This window comes from Salminus brasiliensis, chromosome 1 (assembly GCF_030463535.1).
Source record: "Salminus brasiliensis chromosome 1, fSalBra1.hap2, whole genome shotgun sequence".
Classification (NCBI taxonomy): domain Eukaryota; kingdom Metazoa; phylum Chordata; class Actinopteri; order Characiformes; family Bryconidae; genus Salminus; species Salminus brasiliensis.
Genome location: NC_132878.1, coordinates 10,625,580 through 10,646,967, shown reverse-complemented (window position 1 = coordinate 10,646,967; position 21,388 = coordinate 10,625,580). Strand labels below are relative to the sequence as shown.

Below are 21,388 nucleotides of genomic sequence, written 5' to 3'. Positions count from 1 at the left end.
CTTGGACTGTAACTGTTTTTTTTTGCCTTAAAATAACGGTAGTGTGAGGAAAGAAATACAAGTGTGAGTGTGAAGGACCTTTAAAGGTCTAAAAAGCATGCAGCTGATGTAATGGTTGATGTAGTACCAATTAATAGGTTCTTCAATGTCTTGTAGAAACTCCTGATCACATTAGACCAGATGCAGGTAAATATTCATACAGTAGAAAAGAACAAGAACTTCTTATTCTGAAGAAAGTAGTTGAGATCTTGTGAGCTAGAGTGAAGAAAAAAGGCCTGGTTCCAGATTTCTCCAGGACGCCCCCAGCCAGCATATGAATGTGCTTAATTCCATCAGCAGCTCACCTGATTTAACAGCATTAAGCCCCGATTTACCACACCAGGCATTTGATGATAACCAGATGATGGTTGGTATTGTATATTCTAGACCCTGACATGCAGTATTGTTACAAGATGATCTTTGAGTGGTCATAATGTTTAGGCTCATCTGTGCATGTATGACCTTGGATCCCAACATTGTATAAAATTTGATTCTGTACCTACCTTACTACTTTGGAGTCTTTGCAGATGATGTGCAGCTGGAACATATCTCTGCTCTCCACGTTCTCAATCAGCCTCAGAGGCACCTGCAAAAAAAGCACACACAGACATTGATCACACTGGAACCCTCAAATCTCATACACTCACTTCTGATGTGGACAGGAAATGACTAAATAACGGTGAGTAGTTTTGAATCCACAACCCTTTTCAAAAAAACAACTATATCATCAGTGTCTCACAAAATCTTGCATCTCTATTTTTGCCGTTTTACACTTTTTCAAAATGTAAATCTGGCAATGTTGTTTTTATATTTCTAATATTGTCAATAATTTATGAAAAATGGACCAATAGAAATGCTCTTTCAATGCCATTCACTTTCATTAAAAGCTAAGACAATTATCTTGTGTAACGTTACCGCTGAAATGCTTTGCTACAATTGAGGTCAGTCTTTTTGGTGCTTCAGGCAGAAGCTGCATTTTTGTGTTGATCAAAGGCCAGCCATTGTATCGGAGCGCTAGCCGTGATTTCCAGACAATAGCAACAGCTAAAAATGCTGCATGACCCGAAATAGAAGCAGCCTTTCTATTCCGACACTAACAGAGCCTCTTTCAAATAACTGTGAACCAAATAAGCAGGCAAGTGACAAGCTGGGGGGTTTTCTGTTGTCACTTTTCCAGCACCAATCACATTTACTGCAGGCAATTTTATAGTGAAACTGAATCACATGCAGACGTTACTGTGGGATTGTAGAGCACAGCTGCAACTGAGGCTCCTACTACGTAAGAGGGTCTGTTTTAACCGACTTTATCAAGAAACCCCAGTAAGAATGCTGATCTGATTAGGACTGTGTGATGCACTTTACATCCCAAAGTATCCAGACACTGAATTCAGCTACTTTAGGGTGGACCCACAAAATTATCCAAAATCTTCATAGAAGGCCAAAAGGAATGGAATGCTTTGGACCAGCAGTACAAACCACTGGTATAAAGCCCCCTGGTTTGAGGCTGTGGAGCAATGGAATTGCATTTCTTTGCTGTAAAATACCTTTGGGATAAGTTTCTGATGAGGAACTCATCACTTAACGTCAGTAACAGACCTCACTAATGTTCTTGTAGCAATCAATCAATTCTTCACAGCAGTGTTTCAACATCTAGTGTAGAGGCTGTTCCTGCAGAACTCCCCATTAAAACCCTTGATTTCACGAGCGGTTCATACAGGGTCGGCCTCCTGGATCAGGACTAGACCCAGCTTTGGACTGTTTTCCTTTCAAAGCAGAATATTCAAACAAACTGAGGCATCGACTAGGACTAGGCTTAATCTTGGTCTAGGAAACCACACCCATAGTGTATATCGCCAATACCAGTATAAACTAAATGTCCTAATGTTTGTGGACACCCCTTTTAATGAAAGCATTCAGCTTCCTTAACTTGCACTTAGTGCTGTGCTGATACAGATGTGCAAATGCACACACACAAAGCTTGTCTAGTCCCTGTAGAGAAGGATTGCCGACAGAACCGGACTCTCTGGAGCAGATAAAGAAACATGCACCTGTTGGCACCATGCCTAATGTCAGGTGTGGGCTAGAGGGGTATAAAGCTCTTTTGGAATGAGTTGGGGTGGTGATAATCAAACACCCTGACCTCACTAATGCTCTCTGAATGCATTTAAATCCTCAGTTACTGCAACAAAAACAGGATCAATTTTTTTAATAACCTTGAATTCAGAAGAATCCATTTGTGCGCAGGTGTCCCAATACTTTTGTCCATATTGTGTAATCTCTGAGGTTTGTAAAGCATTATTGAGCCAGAGCTGCATCAGGAAGCAAGGGGTCATTGATGGTATTGCAAACTGGAACTAGACCCAGCATTAGATCGGTTCTCGTCTTTAGTGGACTAATGAACATTGCAGTATGGAGAAAGTAGAGAAGATACTAGTGTAGATCAGCACACTTACTGAGCCAGTCACATCGACCCTGAAGTATGAAAATACAAAAGAAACAAAACAAAAGTAATAAAGGAAGAGGTCATGGGGGAAAGGAGGACGAGCGCTAGAATGGTAGGATGTATGAGTGAGATGGACGAGTGCAGAATACTCACAGAGATCTCAGTGTCCACACCTGGGTACGTCTACCACACACCAGGGCACAGACAAAGAGAGACACAGGGAGGAAAGGAGGGGAAAGAGGGAGCGAGAGAATAACATATGGGATAACAAAAGGGGGGAGGGGGGAAAAACAGGCAGGAAAATGAAAAAATGACTAAGCAAAAAGGACAAAAGCAAAAATAAGGCTTTAAATGGAAGGGGAATGCACATACAGGAATAATGCAGCTGCTACAGAAAAGAAAGTAAAGAGAAGAAGTCTAAGCATTACTAAATAAACACAGCATGAAATATAGCCACAGTGAGAATAGCTGGATAGAGTGGATTGGCGAGATGTGATGGGTGCAGTCAATGTGCGAGACTTCGGAAGAGCCAGGGCATTATAGCTGTCAATCAATTTGAATATTCGATAAAATTTAATAGAAAAATTCACAATCTAATGTGTGTCTGAATGTTTAAAGCTACTTCCACATTCACTTCAGTAGGGGTGTCCCGATCAGGCAATTTTGCCCCTGATGCAACCCTCTATCTTCATGTTATATATATATATAAACACACAGCCACACACTTCAAATCAGATGAGCTGAATCTCTTTATTTTACTCAAGATTTTTCTTAAATGACTTCTAATCCAGTCTGACTCTCCTCACTGACCAATCAGCTCCCAGCTCCTTTACAGGACTGCAGTCTAATCACTTTCTGTGTATGTGTAGTGAAACACACTGTGGACTGATATCTGCTGTTGTTGGTCTACTGGTGTGTAATAACTGGATTATAGTGTGAATGGGAAGTTTGACTGGGATTTCTATAGCGCGTGTCAGCATTAGCGTTAGCGCTAGCCTCCACTCGGTTCTGAACGGGCTCTTCAGTGCTGGTTTAAAAACAGAGAAAGGTACAGATATTCAGTGACAGATATTCAGTGATCATTTTATAAAGGTTCAGACATTATGGTCTGTGTTCATGTTCCACACTGCAGACTCTCAACTCCTTTATTTACCTTCTGAGAGCGTCCGCACTGCTGCTGCCGACTGGGCAATAATGTCCGTTAATGAACACCGTGGTTAAAACAAAGACTCAGAACTGGATTGGGATTAAAATGGCCGAGACCACATCTATTCAAATATGCCTGGATCTGCCTTGATCCCAGTTCTAGACATCCCTACACTATAGCAAGCTTCAGTTAGTGACGACCAACTGTCAGTACCAAGACAATTCTGTTTAAAAACATGCCTAGCAAACCAGGACGAAACATACAGCCATCGAAACACACAGTCTGAGTGTGTGCTAGTTCAGGCTAGATTTGCTACAGTATCAGAATTGTCCTTTTATTACCTAAAATTTATACTGATCTTATACTGATGTTGAGCAACACTGATACTGACATCATTGTGCACCACAAAAATGAGCCGAGTTACATGCCGATCTGTACACTACTGTAGCTGCCATTCTGTCATGTTTGGATTAGGTAAGGCACAGCAGGGGTGTTCAGGATACACACACATACACACACACACACACACACACAAAGCTTGTCTAAGTTCAACTCAGCCAGCCAGGTCAAAACAGGACACTGTCACTCAACCACGGCTGCCGCAAGGTTGACACAACCGGCCTCTAGGCACTCTTAGTAACTCTGTGCTGAACTGACTCCGGTATTTAAAACACCTAAAACACACACACACACACGTGTATATGTGTGTGTGTGTGTGTGTGTGTGTGTGTGTGTGTGTGTGTGTGTGTGTGTGTGTGTGTATATATATATATATATATATATATATATATATATATATATATATATATATATATATATATATATATTGGGCGGCCATGGATGATGTAGCAAAGATCACATAAAAGTCTGCTACCACATTAATGATCATCAGGCTGGTCATCTGCCTCCAGGGCTGAGGAGAATGTAGAGGGAACATGTGGGTGTTTTGAGAACAAACAGACCCAGCAAACATTAGTTAAAGGGACCAGAAGCACAAATGACAGGGTAACTGTGGTTGGTTGGTGGTTGGCTCATAAGGCAACATGATGTATATACAGCAGACAAGAGACTGTCAGTCATCTCTTACAGAACCAACATTAGTGTCCCAGTGAAGGACAAGGCAGAGCATGGACAAACATAGATTACATCACTAATGGAGGCACAGGTGAATGTGTTTTGGTTGTACTGTAAGTATTTTTACATTAGCTGCCACTATACACCAAAAACAACCAACACCACCTCCACATTTTATCAGCCCCACTTTCCATATAAGAGCACAGTGTAGTTTTATACATCCAGACTGTCGTCCATCTGTTTCTCTGCATACTTTTTCCAATGGTCAGGACCCCGCAGGACCCCACCGAGAAGGTATTATTGGGGTGGTGGGTCATTCTCAGCACTGCAGTGGCACTGACATGATGGTGGTGATGTTAGTGTGTGTGGTGCTGGTATGTGTGGATCAGACAGCAGTTATGATCATAGTCAATTTTCTATTAATTGTTACATTTGTTTGTATTCTTTCCTTTTTGTCTTGCTAGATTTTTATTCTTTGCCGTTTATTACCTTACTGTTATGAAGCACTTTTGTTGTTATTATTCTTTCTCCTGGGCACCCCCTACAGTTGGGGAGTGTCATTCACTTTTTAACCACAATATTTAAATACAATTCGCACTTTGACCCTGTGATTTGACTCAAGCTAGAATATGTGATAGAGCAATTTCAGAGCAGGTACAATGAAAACAAAGGTACTTTATTGTGGACTGCATCATGGACTGCATCACGTACACCACGGATTAAGCCGTGACCGGACGAACATTACCAGTACTACATTCTAGTGTAGAGCTTTTCTCCAAGCGCAAATATTGGCATTGTTATCCAGCAGAATTGGGTATTTATTCAGTTGCTTTTCTGTGTGCTACGTATAAGACCAACCACTCAAAAGAAGAGCCAGTGTAGATTCAGAAAGCTGGTTACCGGAAAACACTCGAGTCGTTTGTGCTGGAGTGTAGGCCAGTCCAGCGTGACCTCACACATTCTTTGGCGCACTGTGAAAGAACCAGCAGCTTTTCACAGATCAGGGGCTAAAAGCCAACAGTGGCCCGGGAAAGGCTTCACCTCGCTGGGACTAGAGAAGTAAAAAGCACAGAAGTCTGGTCTACAGCAGCTGGGAATTAGGAGAAAAGCCTCAGTGCAACTGTAACCAATAGTGCTGTGAGCGCAGGGCTAGAGTTACCGTAGTGGGTGGCCTGGGAACTCTATAATACGTTCGAGCAGATTGCAGAGAAGCGGATAAAAGCATTCATTAACTCCCATAAGGTAAACTTTAGCTCTGATACTGGGTTAACGCAGTCACTGAGCAAGGCTTTGGAAACAGGCTGTGGTCACTTAAATCATATGACTGACATTTCTGCCTCGGGTTTTCTTCCTCTTTTACGGTTCAACTGAAACTGCACTGCGAAGTGAAACTACCTGAGGAATGTATGCATGAAGAAGAAGAAGAGGAAGAAGAAGAAAAAAAAGAGTTTGCAGAGTTTGCTTGAAGAGTAAACATGTGTATGTGGTCTTACATTGATGATGGAGTCCTTGAACTTTATGTGGAGTCTGTAGTTGGAGATGGCGATGATGGCGTCATCGGCGCGGCCCAGAAACTCCACTCCCTCCCCTTGAAGAGCTGGGAAAGGCACCTGGACAGAAGAACACTGTGGCTTTAGTACTGAGAAAAGGCACAAGAGACAAGGCATCGTTATAGAAACCTCGTGGAAGAACCGGCTCTTGTGGATTCTGGGTCTGGGCAGTTTTATTAGTTAGAAATCAAGCAGAAGTAAAAAGGAAAGAAAAACTGTAAAGCAGGCTGGTTTACGATTCAGGAGTTATGATACACATTGCGATATTCTGAAATACTGTAAGCTAAATTGTCAAATTTAGAAAAACCATCAGTAATAAAACACACCATCATATACAGCAAATCTGAGGAAAATTAAAGTGCAGTTGTAATCCAATCAGAGGAGTGGGATTTTAGGTTGGATTACAACACTGCTATCTAGCAGAACCAAACTCTGCATGGTAGATCATAGCAGATCATTAAGACCAGCACTGAGCACTCAGACTTAAATAAAACATTGCATTCAACGTTAAATACAATCGTCAACAACTGAGTAAAAGCTTTTTCCAAATTAATTGAATACTAACTTAAAATGGTCAGATTCATCAATACATCCCTTAGCTGCAGTGCTAGTTGAAAATTACAACCCATAAATTACCTTGGTGGCAAACAGATTACAGAGAATGCGTGGATTTATTGCCAACTAGGCTAAATACTCTAGCTTATGTTAGCCGTGTCAAAATACAGTTCAAATCAAGACCAAAACATTATGACCACCCACTGATGAAGAGAATAATGGAATTTTCTTTTCATCTGCATGCAACTGAAGTTACCCTCAACAATGCATCATATCATCACATGCAAAAAAAAAACTTGTATCTCCATTTTTGCTGTTTCTCACTGTTTTATATAATCTGCCAGTAGTCCTGTCCATGGTCTCAAAATGTCAGGATGAGTGGATCAACAGAACTGCTCAAAGATGACTGATTAACTTCCATTGAAAGTTAAGAAAGTTTTTTTTCCTTCTCCTGTAAAGTTGCAATTTTGGAGATTCCAGGGTTTTGCGTAAGAGCAATGATAACCGACTGTCCAGTTACTTTCATAGTTGATGTGCTGGATGTGGGAGAAATGGATAGGTTTTAAGACCTGAGTGACTCTGACTAAGGCCAAATCGTTACCCCATACAACCGGGTCTGAGCACTCTGTAGCCGATCGTAGTGCCCATTCTAACCCCTGTCCACCATTGAAAATGCTTACAATGGGCATAGGAGTGCACAGGGATTTGTGACATTTGTGGCATTACCAGTTATCACCAAGGAACAAGATGTCAAAAAGTACAATGCATGACTGGCTAACAGGCATATACAAGTTACCTTTATTTATTCAGCTTTTACTGAAGTCAGTAAAGTTGGTCTGTGCGGATTTCATGATAACACTTCCCACCTTACACACATTAACTTTATTCTTCCCAGCTGCTTGAAAGCATTCCCCTTCAAACCGGCTGCAGTGCATCTGGTTCTAATTTGCCCCTTGCATGATGCCATCCTTGCCAGTGGTTTGTGCGGTTACCCCATTGGTGCCCCGATGGCAGCGTTCACTCGAAGGCTGTGGATAAACAGGACCTCATGGGTAGGCCCCTGGGGCTCTGCTGGCACAGTGCTAACAAACTAGGCAGCCAGAGAGAAGGCTTGTCTGTTAAAAGCCCTGAACAGTGGAGTGCTTCAGGGCCGAATGTGCAGACCCAGTTACCTCAGAAAGTAGCAGGCCAAAAAAACAGGGGCAGACTAAACAAAGGCGTGCTTGTGTGTGGGGTGGCTGGGTCTGGGCGCGAGGGCTTCTAAACATTCGGGTTCGGCTTTGCAGAGAGGATGACATTTGTTCAGGGTCGGATTGAATTCATTTCGGACTAGGTTAAACCTGAAAGGCTGCACAACTTCAGTGGAAAGTTCCTGTCCAGAAGCAGTGGAAACTGCTGGAGGATGCTGGCTGGTTCAACATTTACAACAGCAGGTCATATGTCCACATACAGTGCTGCTGGAAAGTATATGAACACACAATTTCCTCAATATGACCAGACATGCGATCAGATCTTCATCCAAGTTCTGAAACTAGATTAAGACAACCCTGTTAAACAAATGACGCAGAAACATTTCTTTTTTAAGGCTATTATTAAATATCCTTGTCAGAGATGAAGCGTATACCTCTATGAGCATGCATTTATTTAAAAGGATCAATCAAAAAAGGGGATGGCAATCAGGTGCGAGTTTCACAGGCCCTCCTGTGTGTCAACACAAACTAGGGTCTTCACCATCAAAGCCTGGTCTTCAGCACACAGGTTTAAGAAAGTGTGCCAAAGTCTCGATCAAGGGAGGTCCCTAAAACCTTAGAAAAAGAGATCGAAGCTCATTCTGGAATGGCCAAGCAGCCTGGAATGGCCAAGTACAGGCCATAACCCAATAAAAATGTTGTGGAAGGACCTAAAAAGAGCAGATTATGCAAGAAAGACCACCAACATCACTGAGCTGAAGAAGCAATGGGCCAAAATTCCTCCAACATGTTGTGCCGGGCTGATCACCAGTTACTTGAGATTTGTTGAAGTTCTTTCTGTTCAAGAAGGCCAAAGGTTTACATACTTTGACTAGTACTAATGTTTAATGTTGCATACCTTCCTCATGAATGAACATAAAACCTAGGCCTATCACGGTATGGACTTCTTGTAGAATATACGGACATGACCTCGACCACGTTTGCGGACCTCAATGTTATATATATATATATATATATATATATATATATATATATATATATATATATACACATATACACACACACACACACACACACACACTTCATATACTTCATATATGTTTTATGGTTTTCATATTACAATTCCATTGTCTGAACATCCTTAATGAGCAAATCAGCTCAACAAATCAGTCCACTGCTCTTTAAAAGGGTGTAATTGTATTATGTTATTACATTATCATTATATAAGCAGTCTTAAGAAAAAAGGAAAGTTAATGATCGTAAATATCTTCATAATTTTTTACAATTATTTATGAGACAATACATCATACAGTATATATATATATTTTTTTTTTTAGAGAGATCTGAACCAAAAGATATGATCACATTTGTGCAGAAACACAGAAAATTATTCTTGAGTCAAATCGATGTGAGTAATGAACCAAGATTACATTTGAACAGAAATTGTTTTGAGAAGGCAGCTTTTAATCGATTTTTTAATGCAGTTTAATCGATTAACGATGACGGCCCTAATTTTTAAGCTCACGATTTCCTCAGTCACACAGTCAGATAATGATTCACGACTCTGGGCTGTCTGGAGTCAACCACAGATCATTCTGACAAACGACTATAGCTGCCTAACGCTCTTCTTCCTATCAGACAGCCTCTTTTACATAATGGGTCTCCTTGAAGAGAGCTTGAGCTTGAGCAGCTACAGGACCAGGGGGAACTCTGAGGTATAAACTGAGGAAAATCCTCCAGAACTACTGTAAAGTTACTCTGAAATCCTGGGAAAAGACCCGCAAGTAACCAGTTAACCACAGTCGTTGGCCAAGAGTCGAGTTTAACATGCTGGATTTAAATCACTACAGTTTGTGAGTTACTGGGTTAGAGCTTAGTGCAGGTCAAACAGTAAGATGCACCAATACTGTGCCATTATCAGCCAGTTCCCACCCTACGACTCTTCATAGGCATCACTTTGGCAGTTGCCTCGCATGCCAGTGTGTTAATCATGTTAGACAGGGTGTGTCAAGCTCAAAATAACCACCCAGTCACGCACAATAGATTGTGATAAAAATCAGTGTTCCCTATATTTACACTAATAAGATCACAGGCAGGTTCTTTAGATGGTTTGATCAAACTAGTCCTGCTGAGTTTGAACCTGGAATGAATTAACTAGGTAAAAAGGTAAAAGGGCTGATTAGGAGAAAAGAACAGGACAGAAATCTAAGAATGAAACGAGAGAAGTAAGAGAGAGAGAGACAGAGAGTTTGTGAATCACGTCAAGAAGAGCAATACATCAACATGTGAAGTCAGCCAGGCCAAAAAAACGCTAACAACATTAACGCTAATCCCATTTTCTTCTGGCATTAATCAAATTCTACAGCTCTGAAGGAACTGGAGGAGGTACATGATCTGGCTTGTGCTTTGAATGTGTTTCCTATTTAGGCCAACATTCATTCGCTTCACCCTTTATTGATGATTTCAAAACAGCTCTAAAGCATCTGGTCGTACATGTTACAATTTGATCAGACTGAAAGCAAAAGTTACAACGTTTCCGTTTTCAGCAGAGTGGTTTTGGTGCCCAAAGCATCAGTGAATCTTTAATGTGCAGACCATAAACACAAAGCCAACCTGTGTTTACAGTAACACTTAAACAGGAATCATAATGCATATTCCTTTCAGAACGTAACTGGACACTATACTGGACACCCCCCTTGTTCTTACTGAATTCAAATACGTCAAGGTGCTTTCAGTAAAACACACACAACAGATTTCTACCATTGTCTTCATTGAAAAGCAGTGGCCTTTAGACATTGGGCAACAATGACAACATGTATAGTTATTGTGAGAAACGGTGTCACACTAAATCCAATTAAATCATATATATATATATATATTATATAATTATATAAGTATCATATTTTTATAACTGCTGTTGTCACAAAGCAGCATTACAAGAATGAGTAAGAGACCCCCTGTGAGCAAAGCCAAACGAGACAGTGGCAAGGACAAACTCCCTCAGAGCTGGAGGAAGAAACCCCTCCTCCTCTCGTCAGAACCATTTAGAAATTATTGAGAAACGTCTCTTAACCACGACACCTGTTCTTCCGCTCAGGTGTGCTGATATAACCATAATATATATATATATATATATATATATATATATATATATATATATATATATATATATATATATAAATAAAATCATAGTAGAGATGGTCATAATAATTAGATTAATGGTGGTAATACCAACAATAGGGGCAGATAGTAAAGAGCTCATCTAAATTTAACATAGGCGTTAGCAGCAGCAGAAGGGTGGGCAGCTGGTCTGACGCGGGTAGGAGGGGAGCTCGGCAGTCAGTCTGGTGGGCGGGCAGCTGATCTGACACGGGTGCAGGGGAGCTCGGCAGTCAGTCTTCATCAGACTGATCTTTGGAATGATGGATGGTGCCTTACCCAATATTTTTTGGATGCGCTGGGGAGTTGGGAATGAGGTGGAGTGGTGATCGTCCAACATCCTGACCTTACTAACACTCTTGTGGCTGAATGCAATCAAAGCCTCACAGCAGTGCTTCTCCAAAATCTAGTAGAAAGCCTTCTCTTCACTGGACAGTAGAGACAGTTACTTTAACAAAAGCAGCATCAACTCTTTTTGGAAGAAACAATAAATGAGCAGCTGTCCCAATACTTTTGCCCATATAATGTATTCTTTTATTAACCATTTTATTTTCAGAATTGGGTGTGTTCTTGTTTATATACGGTTTATATATATAAAAAAAAATGACACATTAATCTGTCCAGTCTATCAATAATATAGTTGCTTTAAATGACATCACAAAGAGGAAGTGACATCATTTGACCCTTTGGAGACGCCAGGAACAAAAGGCAAGTCCTGATGTTCTTTGACATTGTTTATTCATTGCTTTTTCATGTTAGACAGAGTATGTCAAATTCAATCAAACCCAGAGAGGTAAATAAGAGTTTTGTAGTGAGCGCATAAAAAAAAGAGCATGTGTGCTTTACAAGGAGCAACTACACCAACACTGCGCCTTCTTTAAACAAAGCTCCTCTCATTATACTGAACAAAACTCGGACACATGAGCCAAAGAGTCGAAGAGCTTTCCAATGAGCGAGTGCTTGCGGGAGGGGATGACTCAAACAGCTTGTGCAGCCTTCAGAAGTTAATCCACTTATCTGCCCACTCCTCTCTCTTTCAAGCTCAGTAGAATTAGCCATGAATCAACAAGACCCCGGCGACGTGTTCTAGACCCAAATTATGATTGGCAATATATACATATATAAAGATATATTATGGTGGAACTGCTGTGGACCAAGACGTCTTGTTCCAGCACATGCCAAGGTAAATAGTACACAAACACCCAGCCTTCCATGTGAGGTATGCTAAATGGACAAAAGTATTAGGACACCTGTGCATTCATTGTTTCTTCTGAAATCAATGGTTTATCCTGCTTTTGTTGGAGTTACTGTCTCTAGGAAAGGCTTTCTACTAGATTTTGGAGCACTGCTGTGAGGATCTGACTGCATGCAGCAACACAAGTTAAATGTTGAATAATCACCAGCCCACCTCATCCCCAACTCATCCCAAAAGTATTGGATGGAGCACCATCCATCATTCCAGAGAACACAGCTCAACTGCTCCACAGCTCAATGCTGGGGGGTTTTATACTCCTCTAACCCACACCTGGCATTAGGCAGCATGGTGCCAATAGGTTCATGTTTATCTGCTCCAGAGAGTCCTATTCTATTGGCAATACTTCTCTACAGGGACAACAAATTAAAGTAGCTGAATGCATTTATTAGAAGGAGTGTCCAGAAACACATATGTGCATCTCTCCTTTAACTCTTACATCCCTTCTATGCATCTTATCCTGCAGGAGCTTTATAACTGACGCAAGTGCTGGAATTACATTGGATGCATCAGATTGATCAGAGCAGGTGTGTAACTTAAGCACACATCCTGGCATAGCACTCATAAGCTTCACTGTGATGTGAAGGGGGGGCCTTCACCGCCTTCGGACTTTTTTCTTGCCTTTGTGCCGGTGAGTCAGTGGTTAGCACAGTGAGCCAAAAGCAGCTCATCTCTCCTATCTCTTATTCATCAGCTCTTCCATATTCGTCTCTGAACACCTGCCTAGGAAGCTGCATGTGTGTCTGAGTGTCTGAACCTAGCAGACAGAGAAATGGACAAAGTGCCACAGGGTGAGCAAGACCTCAATATTCAAGACCGCCAGAAGATGACTAATCCTCATAAACCTTCTGCAGACACATCCATCAAGCCGATAAGGTCAGTTCGCCTCCAACACTGGACACAGACGACATAAACGGAGCTCAGATCGCACCAACTACAGCATATCTGCAGAACTCAAAAAGACATTTACCAGCCCTCACTCATCACCAGTCAACACAAATCTGGTCCAATGCTACAAACAACACAATCAAGCTTTGGATGACACCATGTTCAGATTTAGAGGACCACAGACGCTAGCTAACTTACTGAAGCCGTGATTTGTTAGCATTGTGTAATCTGCATGTATAAATCACGCCCGTCCCAAACCACGCCAAGGACACCAGCTTGTAGACGTGGTCTCCAAATAATGCTGAAATCCATTTAAACAAGCCTGTTAAATGAACTCAATGTGCCTAAAGATTAGCACCATGCTAACGAATAGCTATAGCCACGGTCCTGGCATAAAATATAGTATTCGGTTACCCTGCCATTAGCTTTGAAGTGTTTGCCTCGCAAAGGTAATACTAGCTTCCACTTAGCGAGCCGGTCTGTGCCAGCGCTGTGCCAGCGCTGTGCCAGCGCTGTTGGACTAGCCTCCAGCCAGGTCCTGCTAATGCAGCGCTAGCGTTGTTGGATGAGGCCCGCTATTCTTGTACTTATTATATACGGTCTCCGTCATTTTCTGTACTGGAAATATAAAGACCCAGGATCTTGTGGCACAAAGGTGATGCAAATACGGAGCCAATCAGCCGGTCTTTATGCCATTAAGCTATGCCAGCGAACAGTTCTGTGGGCCCAAGATTAGCACTAAACCTCACTAAAGATTACCGGACTCAGCCCAAGCCAACCGGAACAATTACTCTCCGTAACTAGTGTATCCTCTTTCATTTTCACCAACATCAACCAAATGCTTTCTGTAGCTGTCGTTCCTGAGGAGCAAACAGGGGGCATTCTTGCCCAAGACACAAAAAGACAACTTTAGCTTGAGCAGAACTTACCATTATACAAAAACCTAATGTTTAAGATCATAGATCTGAGTCAGGCTGCATAGCAGGCCCTCAGAGAGCTTCACCACCGCACTCAGGAGTTGAAACTAAACTGCTGTCACACACAGCTCAATGTCTGTAAGTCAGCCTGAGTGGCTGTAAAGCTCCTGGCACAATATGCGACTAAGCAGAATACAGACCTAATCCTTGACATTTGTCAAAATGCTCTATAAAAAGTGGCTTGTCACCATGTCAGTACCGGAAGCATCTATGATTGATTGAGTGAGCTCATGTCGCCTGTAACTAAGCTAAAATATAGCTGCTTTTGGTTCAAATCCTGGGTAATGCTGTTTGCCATCAGCAGCCTGAGAGAGTCTGAGAGAGCACAATTGGCCTTGCTCTCTCAGGGGTGGGTTAATGGCACTTCCTCCCCACATCACTCCTAGTGTGCTGTTGGTCAGGGCCCAGGGGTCTATTAGCAGTTGTATCGGAGCTGGGGAGCTGTGCTTTCTGAGGATAGGCCAAGTTAAAAATCGGCCGATACCGGCACATAGCAAAACAAAAGCTAAAGCTAGCTTCTTAGGCCAACACTGCATTCCACCCTAAATAGTGCCGCAGTTCCACTGAGGCCATTTCAACAGCAGAGTGTAACTGCTGCATTATTTAAGGTGGAACGGAAAGTTCAGGGAGGAGGAAAACTTTAGCTTAGAGTTAGCTTGGAGCCTCGCTGTAAATGAGAGAGCAGCAGGTAAAGAGTGAGCTAGGTGGCCAAGAACCACCCAGTTAGTTGTAGTTCTGCAATGACTATTTATCCCATTTGATCCATTTGGGAAAATCCAACGTTCCTCCCAGCCAGTCTTTACTCCCGAATTCTGCCAGGTTAAATAACAGACTATAGAGGAAATGCTCCGTTCTTCCAGCAAAAGGACTACGCTCCATTTGTTTGGTTCTAAACCAGCTCTGAACGGCACATTCAGAACCGTGGACGAGGCTAATGTTAATGCACACACAGTGATCAGACTGCAGAGTTGTAAAGGAACTGGGAGCTGAATGGTCAGGTGGGTCAGTCAGGACTGTAGAATATTAAACACTGTAGAGTTTAAAACAGTTTATAAAGTTACTCCAAAGTAGATCAGATTAGAATTTAGTCTGATTACAGAAACTGGTACTAAAATGACACATCTTACCTGAATTGTGGGGCTGTATTATTTACAGAAACATAAAGATCAGATCGGATTGGTATCGGACGACAAGTCAGCATTAAGAAGCTCGAATCAGATCGGAGGGTAAAAAACTTTGATCAGGACATCCCTAACAGCAACACTATCCAGCAAGACTCATGAACAATTACAACGAATAATTACAATACTTGTTACAGTGCTAAGCAATGCTAGGTTATGTAGCTCCTGTGAGCAGTTGCAGTGCCGCAAACAAGCCAATAAAAGCAGAGCTTTAATAGTTTCCTCTCTGATTCTGATTTGCTCTGGATTATAATCAAGCGGACTCCACCTCGCTGACGCTTTGGCAAACGGTTCTGATGCTGTGCTGCAGAATTTCCTGGAACACCTTGGAATTCATCGACCCCTCAAGGACTGCACGTCCCCTCCAGGCCCTGAGGCAGCTCCATACAATTATGGGCATGTAAGGTTAAAAACAGGGTTAAGAATTTCATCAATGTATGTTTAGCAAAAGGTTCAACTCTGGGTTATGTGCCAGCTCTAGACATTTCCTCCCCTTGCTCATAGACTCTTCTGAACAGACAGGTCTACTGGAGACAGAGTGGGCTGCGGGACATTGGGACGTAGGCTGAGAGATACTACCTGTCTCTCTCTCACTTTTTATTAGCATGAGTCACTCTCGGCAGCAGTCACGTCGTCGCTATACCAGTGTGTGCCCGCAGGCCTTCCTGATGAAAAAGAACCAGTAGGAGAGAAGAGACTGATGTATTTGACCATGTATTGGAGCGTGAAGTCGTGCAGGTGGGGGACTGCATCCACGACAAACATACCACCTTCTCAAGAAGCAAGCTCACTGCATGCAAAACACGTGAAAAGGACCTTACCTTTTCATCAGACTCTCAGTAACATCTCATCTAGGGATGCACCGATCCGATAATAGGATCGGATATCAGTCCCGAAAATCACAAAATTAGCTGGATTGGGTATCGGATAATTAGACAGATCCATGGAATCGATCCTTTCACTTTAATTAGTTGGTGTGAGACTGCACTAAATGTGCAAATAAATAAATGCGATTTAGTACATTTATATCTGTGTTAATTTGTTATATTATATAAAGTAATGATTAAGTCAATCCTGATGCTGTAAGTCTCTCCCACATGGTGAGGTATACAGTTAATGAATTCAGCAATGGTATCAGACTAGTATCAACCGATATGCAAAGTTTATGTATCGTATCGGAACTGAAAAAGCCGGATCGGTGCATCCCTAATCTCAACACCATCTTAGTGATGCTGCAGCATCTGAACACTTAGTAGATCATCAAGAGACTTTTACTATAGACTTCTACTGTTCATCACTTTATTTGAAGAGCCCAAGTTTAGACCTGTAGATGTCCACCTGTGAGATCACTGATCATCTAACAGGTCTAATACAGACCATCTCAACACCCTCAACCAGCTGCTACTATAGACCTGCTGCTGACACCAGTCTGGAACTGGATATTAACTGGATTAGGTTAAGATTAAGAGGCAAGAGTGAGGTTTAAGATTAGGATCAGGATGTTGGATGATCACCATGCCACCTCATCCCAAAAGTACTGGATAGAGCGCCATCCATCATACTAGACGACAATGCTGGGGGGCTTTATGTCCCTCTAGCCCACGCCTGGCATTAGGCATGGTGCCAAAAGGTTAGAGTTTATCTACTCCAGAGAGTCCTATTCTATTGGCAGTACTTCTCTACAGGGACTAGACAAGCTGTATGTGCACATTTGCACATCTGTGTCAGCAATAGGTGCAACTTAAAGTAGCTTCCCTTAAAGGGGCGGCCACAAATATTTGGACATATATCCTATGCTGGTCATCAACTGGAAATATTTTGAATGTGATAAATAAATAAATAATAATAAAAAATTCAATATTGGTTTAAAATATCAACCTCATCTAAACATCGGTCTGACAATGTATAAATGTAATGTTCAGATCATGCAGCCATACAATTTTTTTGGGGGGTTGGAGGGTGAAATGCCTTAACCCTAGCTGCTAATTAAGACACATTTCGATGCATGAGAGTGCATGGGAGTGTATATGTAAGAGAGAAAGGGATAAAGCAACTGAGGAAGAATGGAAATAAAGAGTTATGCAATAAGAGGAAGGAGAGGTAATTGCCCAATAGCAATGTGGCAAAGCACTTCATAACTGAGTAAAAGCTGATGAGCCTTCAAATCTCACACCACACAACCTCTGTGGAGCTGCGCCAGACAGTCAATTTTCTGCCTGTTACTGAGGTACTGGAGTATGTTCCAACAGCACGTCTGGTAGGGAGTCCCAGTCTAACAGGACTGTTGCGAGGTGTGTGTGTGTGTCTGTGTATATGATAGTCTGTCCATGTGAGATAACATGACAGACAGGTTTCCTAAGAGTACAGCAGACATTTGAACATTCCACATGTTGGCAATGCTGGAGGAGGGGCTTGGTTTGCTACCCGCTATCTAGGTCTGCCCATAATATACAATGCCATCCCACTGCATCTCAAACTGCCGCTGAGAACTCCTACTACTGCAGTTGCTCTTTTACTATGTGGAAACATTTCAGGACCAACAGTGATGATCCAAACATCACAAATATGATCCGATTGGCCCTCAGGGTTGGTCATGATAAAACTAGCCAATACCGATACGTAGCTGATAAAACATATCTGAATTCTCCTTAATTCTACAAAACAGACCAATTCCAAACCCCCATACTTTATTTATACTGTATTTATTCCCCCAAAATTCACATACACCCAGCCCACTGGCCAAAGTCTTTTGAGGCAATCCACAACTGCGCCTTTGGGAGCATTATGGAAGCTAACAAGCTAAAATGCTACGCCGACCAGAGCAGACACACACTGCACTGAGAGGACACTGAGAGGACACTGAGAGGACAGCAACACTATTTAGGAAGAATCGACGCAGTGGTGTCATAATTCAAACCAAGTTTTTGATACAGCAGAAATAAGAAGTGTCAGACTTCGAGTGGCTCAGCAGTCTAATGCCACTATGCCACTACGCTTCGGAGGGATATATTTTCATGAGAAATGCTTCACCTACAAAGTTTTTTTTTGGGCAATTCTGGTTCTGTGCCCAACTTACTCCTGAAATGAGTGATTACTGTGGCCTGCCAGGAGAAGGAGTGGACAGCCTCGGATCACAGAGATTTACACCCTGTACTGAACTAAAATAACCGATGGTGTGTTTTGGGGAGATTCTTATGGCCCATTCCACACAGTGTACAGTTAATGGTGCATGTAGACATCTACTAAAGAATGGACAAGGCTGTGCTCTGAAATAAAGATTGGCACAATTCGTTCTACACCACCGCACCAGGTAAGAACGTCTCACATAAATTTAAAAGGTACAAGGAGGATACGAGGGGGACTTCGGTTGCCTCATAGACGCAAATGTAAAACAGAGATGACGTTAATGACTCTCGGAGCAGCTGTTGTCTTATTTGTGCTGCTGTTTCGATGACCCCAGTGGTAATACCGATCTGCAGGGGAAAAAAAAAAGGACATCCATTTTTCATGCCGCTGGAGTCTAAATAGAGGACGCCTGAGCAGCCATGAAAGCCCCAGAAGCTTCAAAGGAGGGATCAGGTGACGGATTCGGAGTGTGTGTATATGCATGTACGTTTAGGTACACTATATGTCCAAATGTTTATGGACACCTCTTCTAATGAATGCACCTATTGCTGACACAGATGTGCAGATGCACACACCAATACAGCTTGTCTAGTCCCTGTAGAGAAGCATTGCAAATTCAATAGGACTCTCTGGTGCAGATGAACATGAACCTATTGGCACCATGCTGCCTAATGCCAGACGTGTGCTAGAGGAGTATTAGCCCCCCAGCACTGAGCTGTGGAGCAGTGAAACCGTGCTCTCTGGAATGATGGATGGTGCTCCATCCAGTACTTTTGGGATGAGTTTGGGAGTTGGGTATGAGTTGGGGTGCTGATCATCCAACATCCTGACCTCACTAACTAAGCTGTTGTTGCTGAATGCAATCAAATCAACAGCAATGCTGCTCCAAAATCTAGTAGAAAGCCGCCTTTCCTGGACAGTAGAGACAGTTACTCCAGGAAATAAGGAACACCCTTGATTTTGGAAGAAACTATAAATGAGCAGGTGTCCCAATACTTTTGTCTATATATAAAGTACACAGTATAGCACATTTAAATGTTCCAGTTCGGGTCACGGTTCGTGCTACAGTGTTACTGTTACAGTAATGATTACCCACAGATGAGGTAGGTTACAGTTACAGTAATTAATAAATAAAGGACCTGTAGATGAAAGCTGTAAATGCAGCTTTGTGTAAAAGAACCTGACCAGCGCAAAATAAGCAAAAACACTCCATGATATGCTCCATGATTTAACATGAGGTATGAACCACTGTGTATTTGCTGTAATGGAAAGCTAGAAGCTAGCTTGCTAACTTCATTTTATATGCAGGTCCTGAGATCCCCAGAGCCAATTCATATCAAGGGGGACCTTCTGGGCAAGGTCCCGTGGGTACCCAATGATACAGCCTTCATTTGAATGATGTCGGGGGAACAAGCTTAGCAGTGCGGGAACACCACAGTCACCACACTATACCAGCCCTAATGAGTATCAAAGTGAACATTTTGAGACAGGCAACAGTTCCCCCCGGCAGGACAGTACAGAGATGGAGAAGGCCACAGCCGCCTTCTCACAGCAAGCAACACAGGCAGACAGAGACAGACAGACAGACAGACAGACAGCTAGTTCCTTCTAATTAAACAGCGAAAGAGACAGTAAGCCTGAAGGACGGATAGACACTGCTGTGTTAAACCAGAAGGACGGACAGGCGAGACGGTCAGAGAATGCCTGCTGCTGTAGGACAGAGCGACAGTCACTTGGTTAACTTTAAAAAGCAACTCCTTTCCTTCAAAAAAAAGCTCTCCTTAGTGCCAGGTGAACTGAACCCCCTCCCTCACCATCACATAAAAAATGCATCCGCAGAGACGGCAGACGCTCGACAAAGGCCATCACTAACTCTTCCCTATAATACTACCATGGTGCCGTGGTGTCCGGGGCAGATAAGCATAATAGCAGGCTTCCTCATTCAAATAAACCTGCAATAACAGGAGGAGGAAGAACAGTCACCGCTGCTGAGGAGAGACTCGCACACGCCGGAATTATCTAGCGAAACCGATCAAGGAAATTCCTAATAGAAATGTTATTTCAAAAAGAGCAGTGATTTGTCTTTCCCTGCCAACTCTTACAAAGCGGGGTGCAGCGAGGGGGGAAGCCGAGGCAAAAGCAGTAAGCGCCACAATACTGATAGATTCAGTCATGTTCATTGTTTTGGTACTGCTCAGTATAGCTGTGCACAGGTTTGCTTTCTAATAAACAAATATTAATACAAAACATTCTAATACACTATCTGGACAAAGGTATTGGGACACCTGCTCATTCCTGGTTTCTGAAATCAAGAAAAAGGTTTATCCTGCTTTTGTTGTGACTGTCTCTACTGTTGAGGGAAGAAGGCTCTCTACTAGATCTTAGAGCATTGCTGTGAGGATCTGATTGCATTTCATGAGGTCAGGATGTTGGATGACCACCACCCCAACTAATCACAAAAGTATTGGATCATCATTCCAGAGAACACAGTTCCGCTACTCCACAGCTCAATGGCATGCATGGCATTAGGCAAGGTGCCAACAGGTTCATGTTTACCTAATCTCTATGTCTCGCACAGTCTCATGCCAGAGATGTACGTCAATTGTCAAGAGTATTGATTTGCGCCAGTCATAACGGTTTTGTTGAATGTTCAACATCCTGACCTCACTTATGCTCGTGTCAACAAATGCAATCACATCCTCACAGCAGCGCTCAAAAAGTCTAGTAGAAAGCCTTCTTCCCTGGACAGTAGACACGACTAAAGAGCAGGATAACTCTTTTTAATACCCTTGATTTCGGAAGAAACA

At 42.4% G+C, this 21,388-nt stretch overlaps 1 protein-coding gene across 7 annotated transcripts in view; it reads right to left on the bottom strand.

Moving 5' to 3' along the window:
• Nucleotides 1–21,388, bottom strand: part of mtmr4 (myotubularin related protein 4) — a 97,237-nt gene that overhangs the window by 21,594 nt on the left and 54,255 nt on the right. For all 7 annotated transcript variants that reach the window (XM_072664736.1, XM_072664880.1, XM_072664954.1 and 4 more), the window contains 2 exons: nucleotides 6,197–6,313; nucleotides 543–625 (listed from right to left, as the gene is read on the bottom strand). In XM_072664736.1, coding sequence (XP_072520837.1) covers nucleotides 543–625; nucleotides 6,197–6,313 — 200 coding nt within the window. The remainder of the gene's footprint in view (nucleotides 1–542; nucleotides 626–6,196; nucleotides 6,314–21,388) is intronic.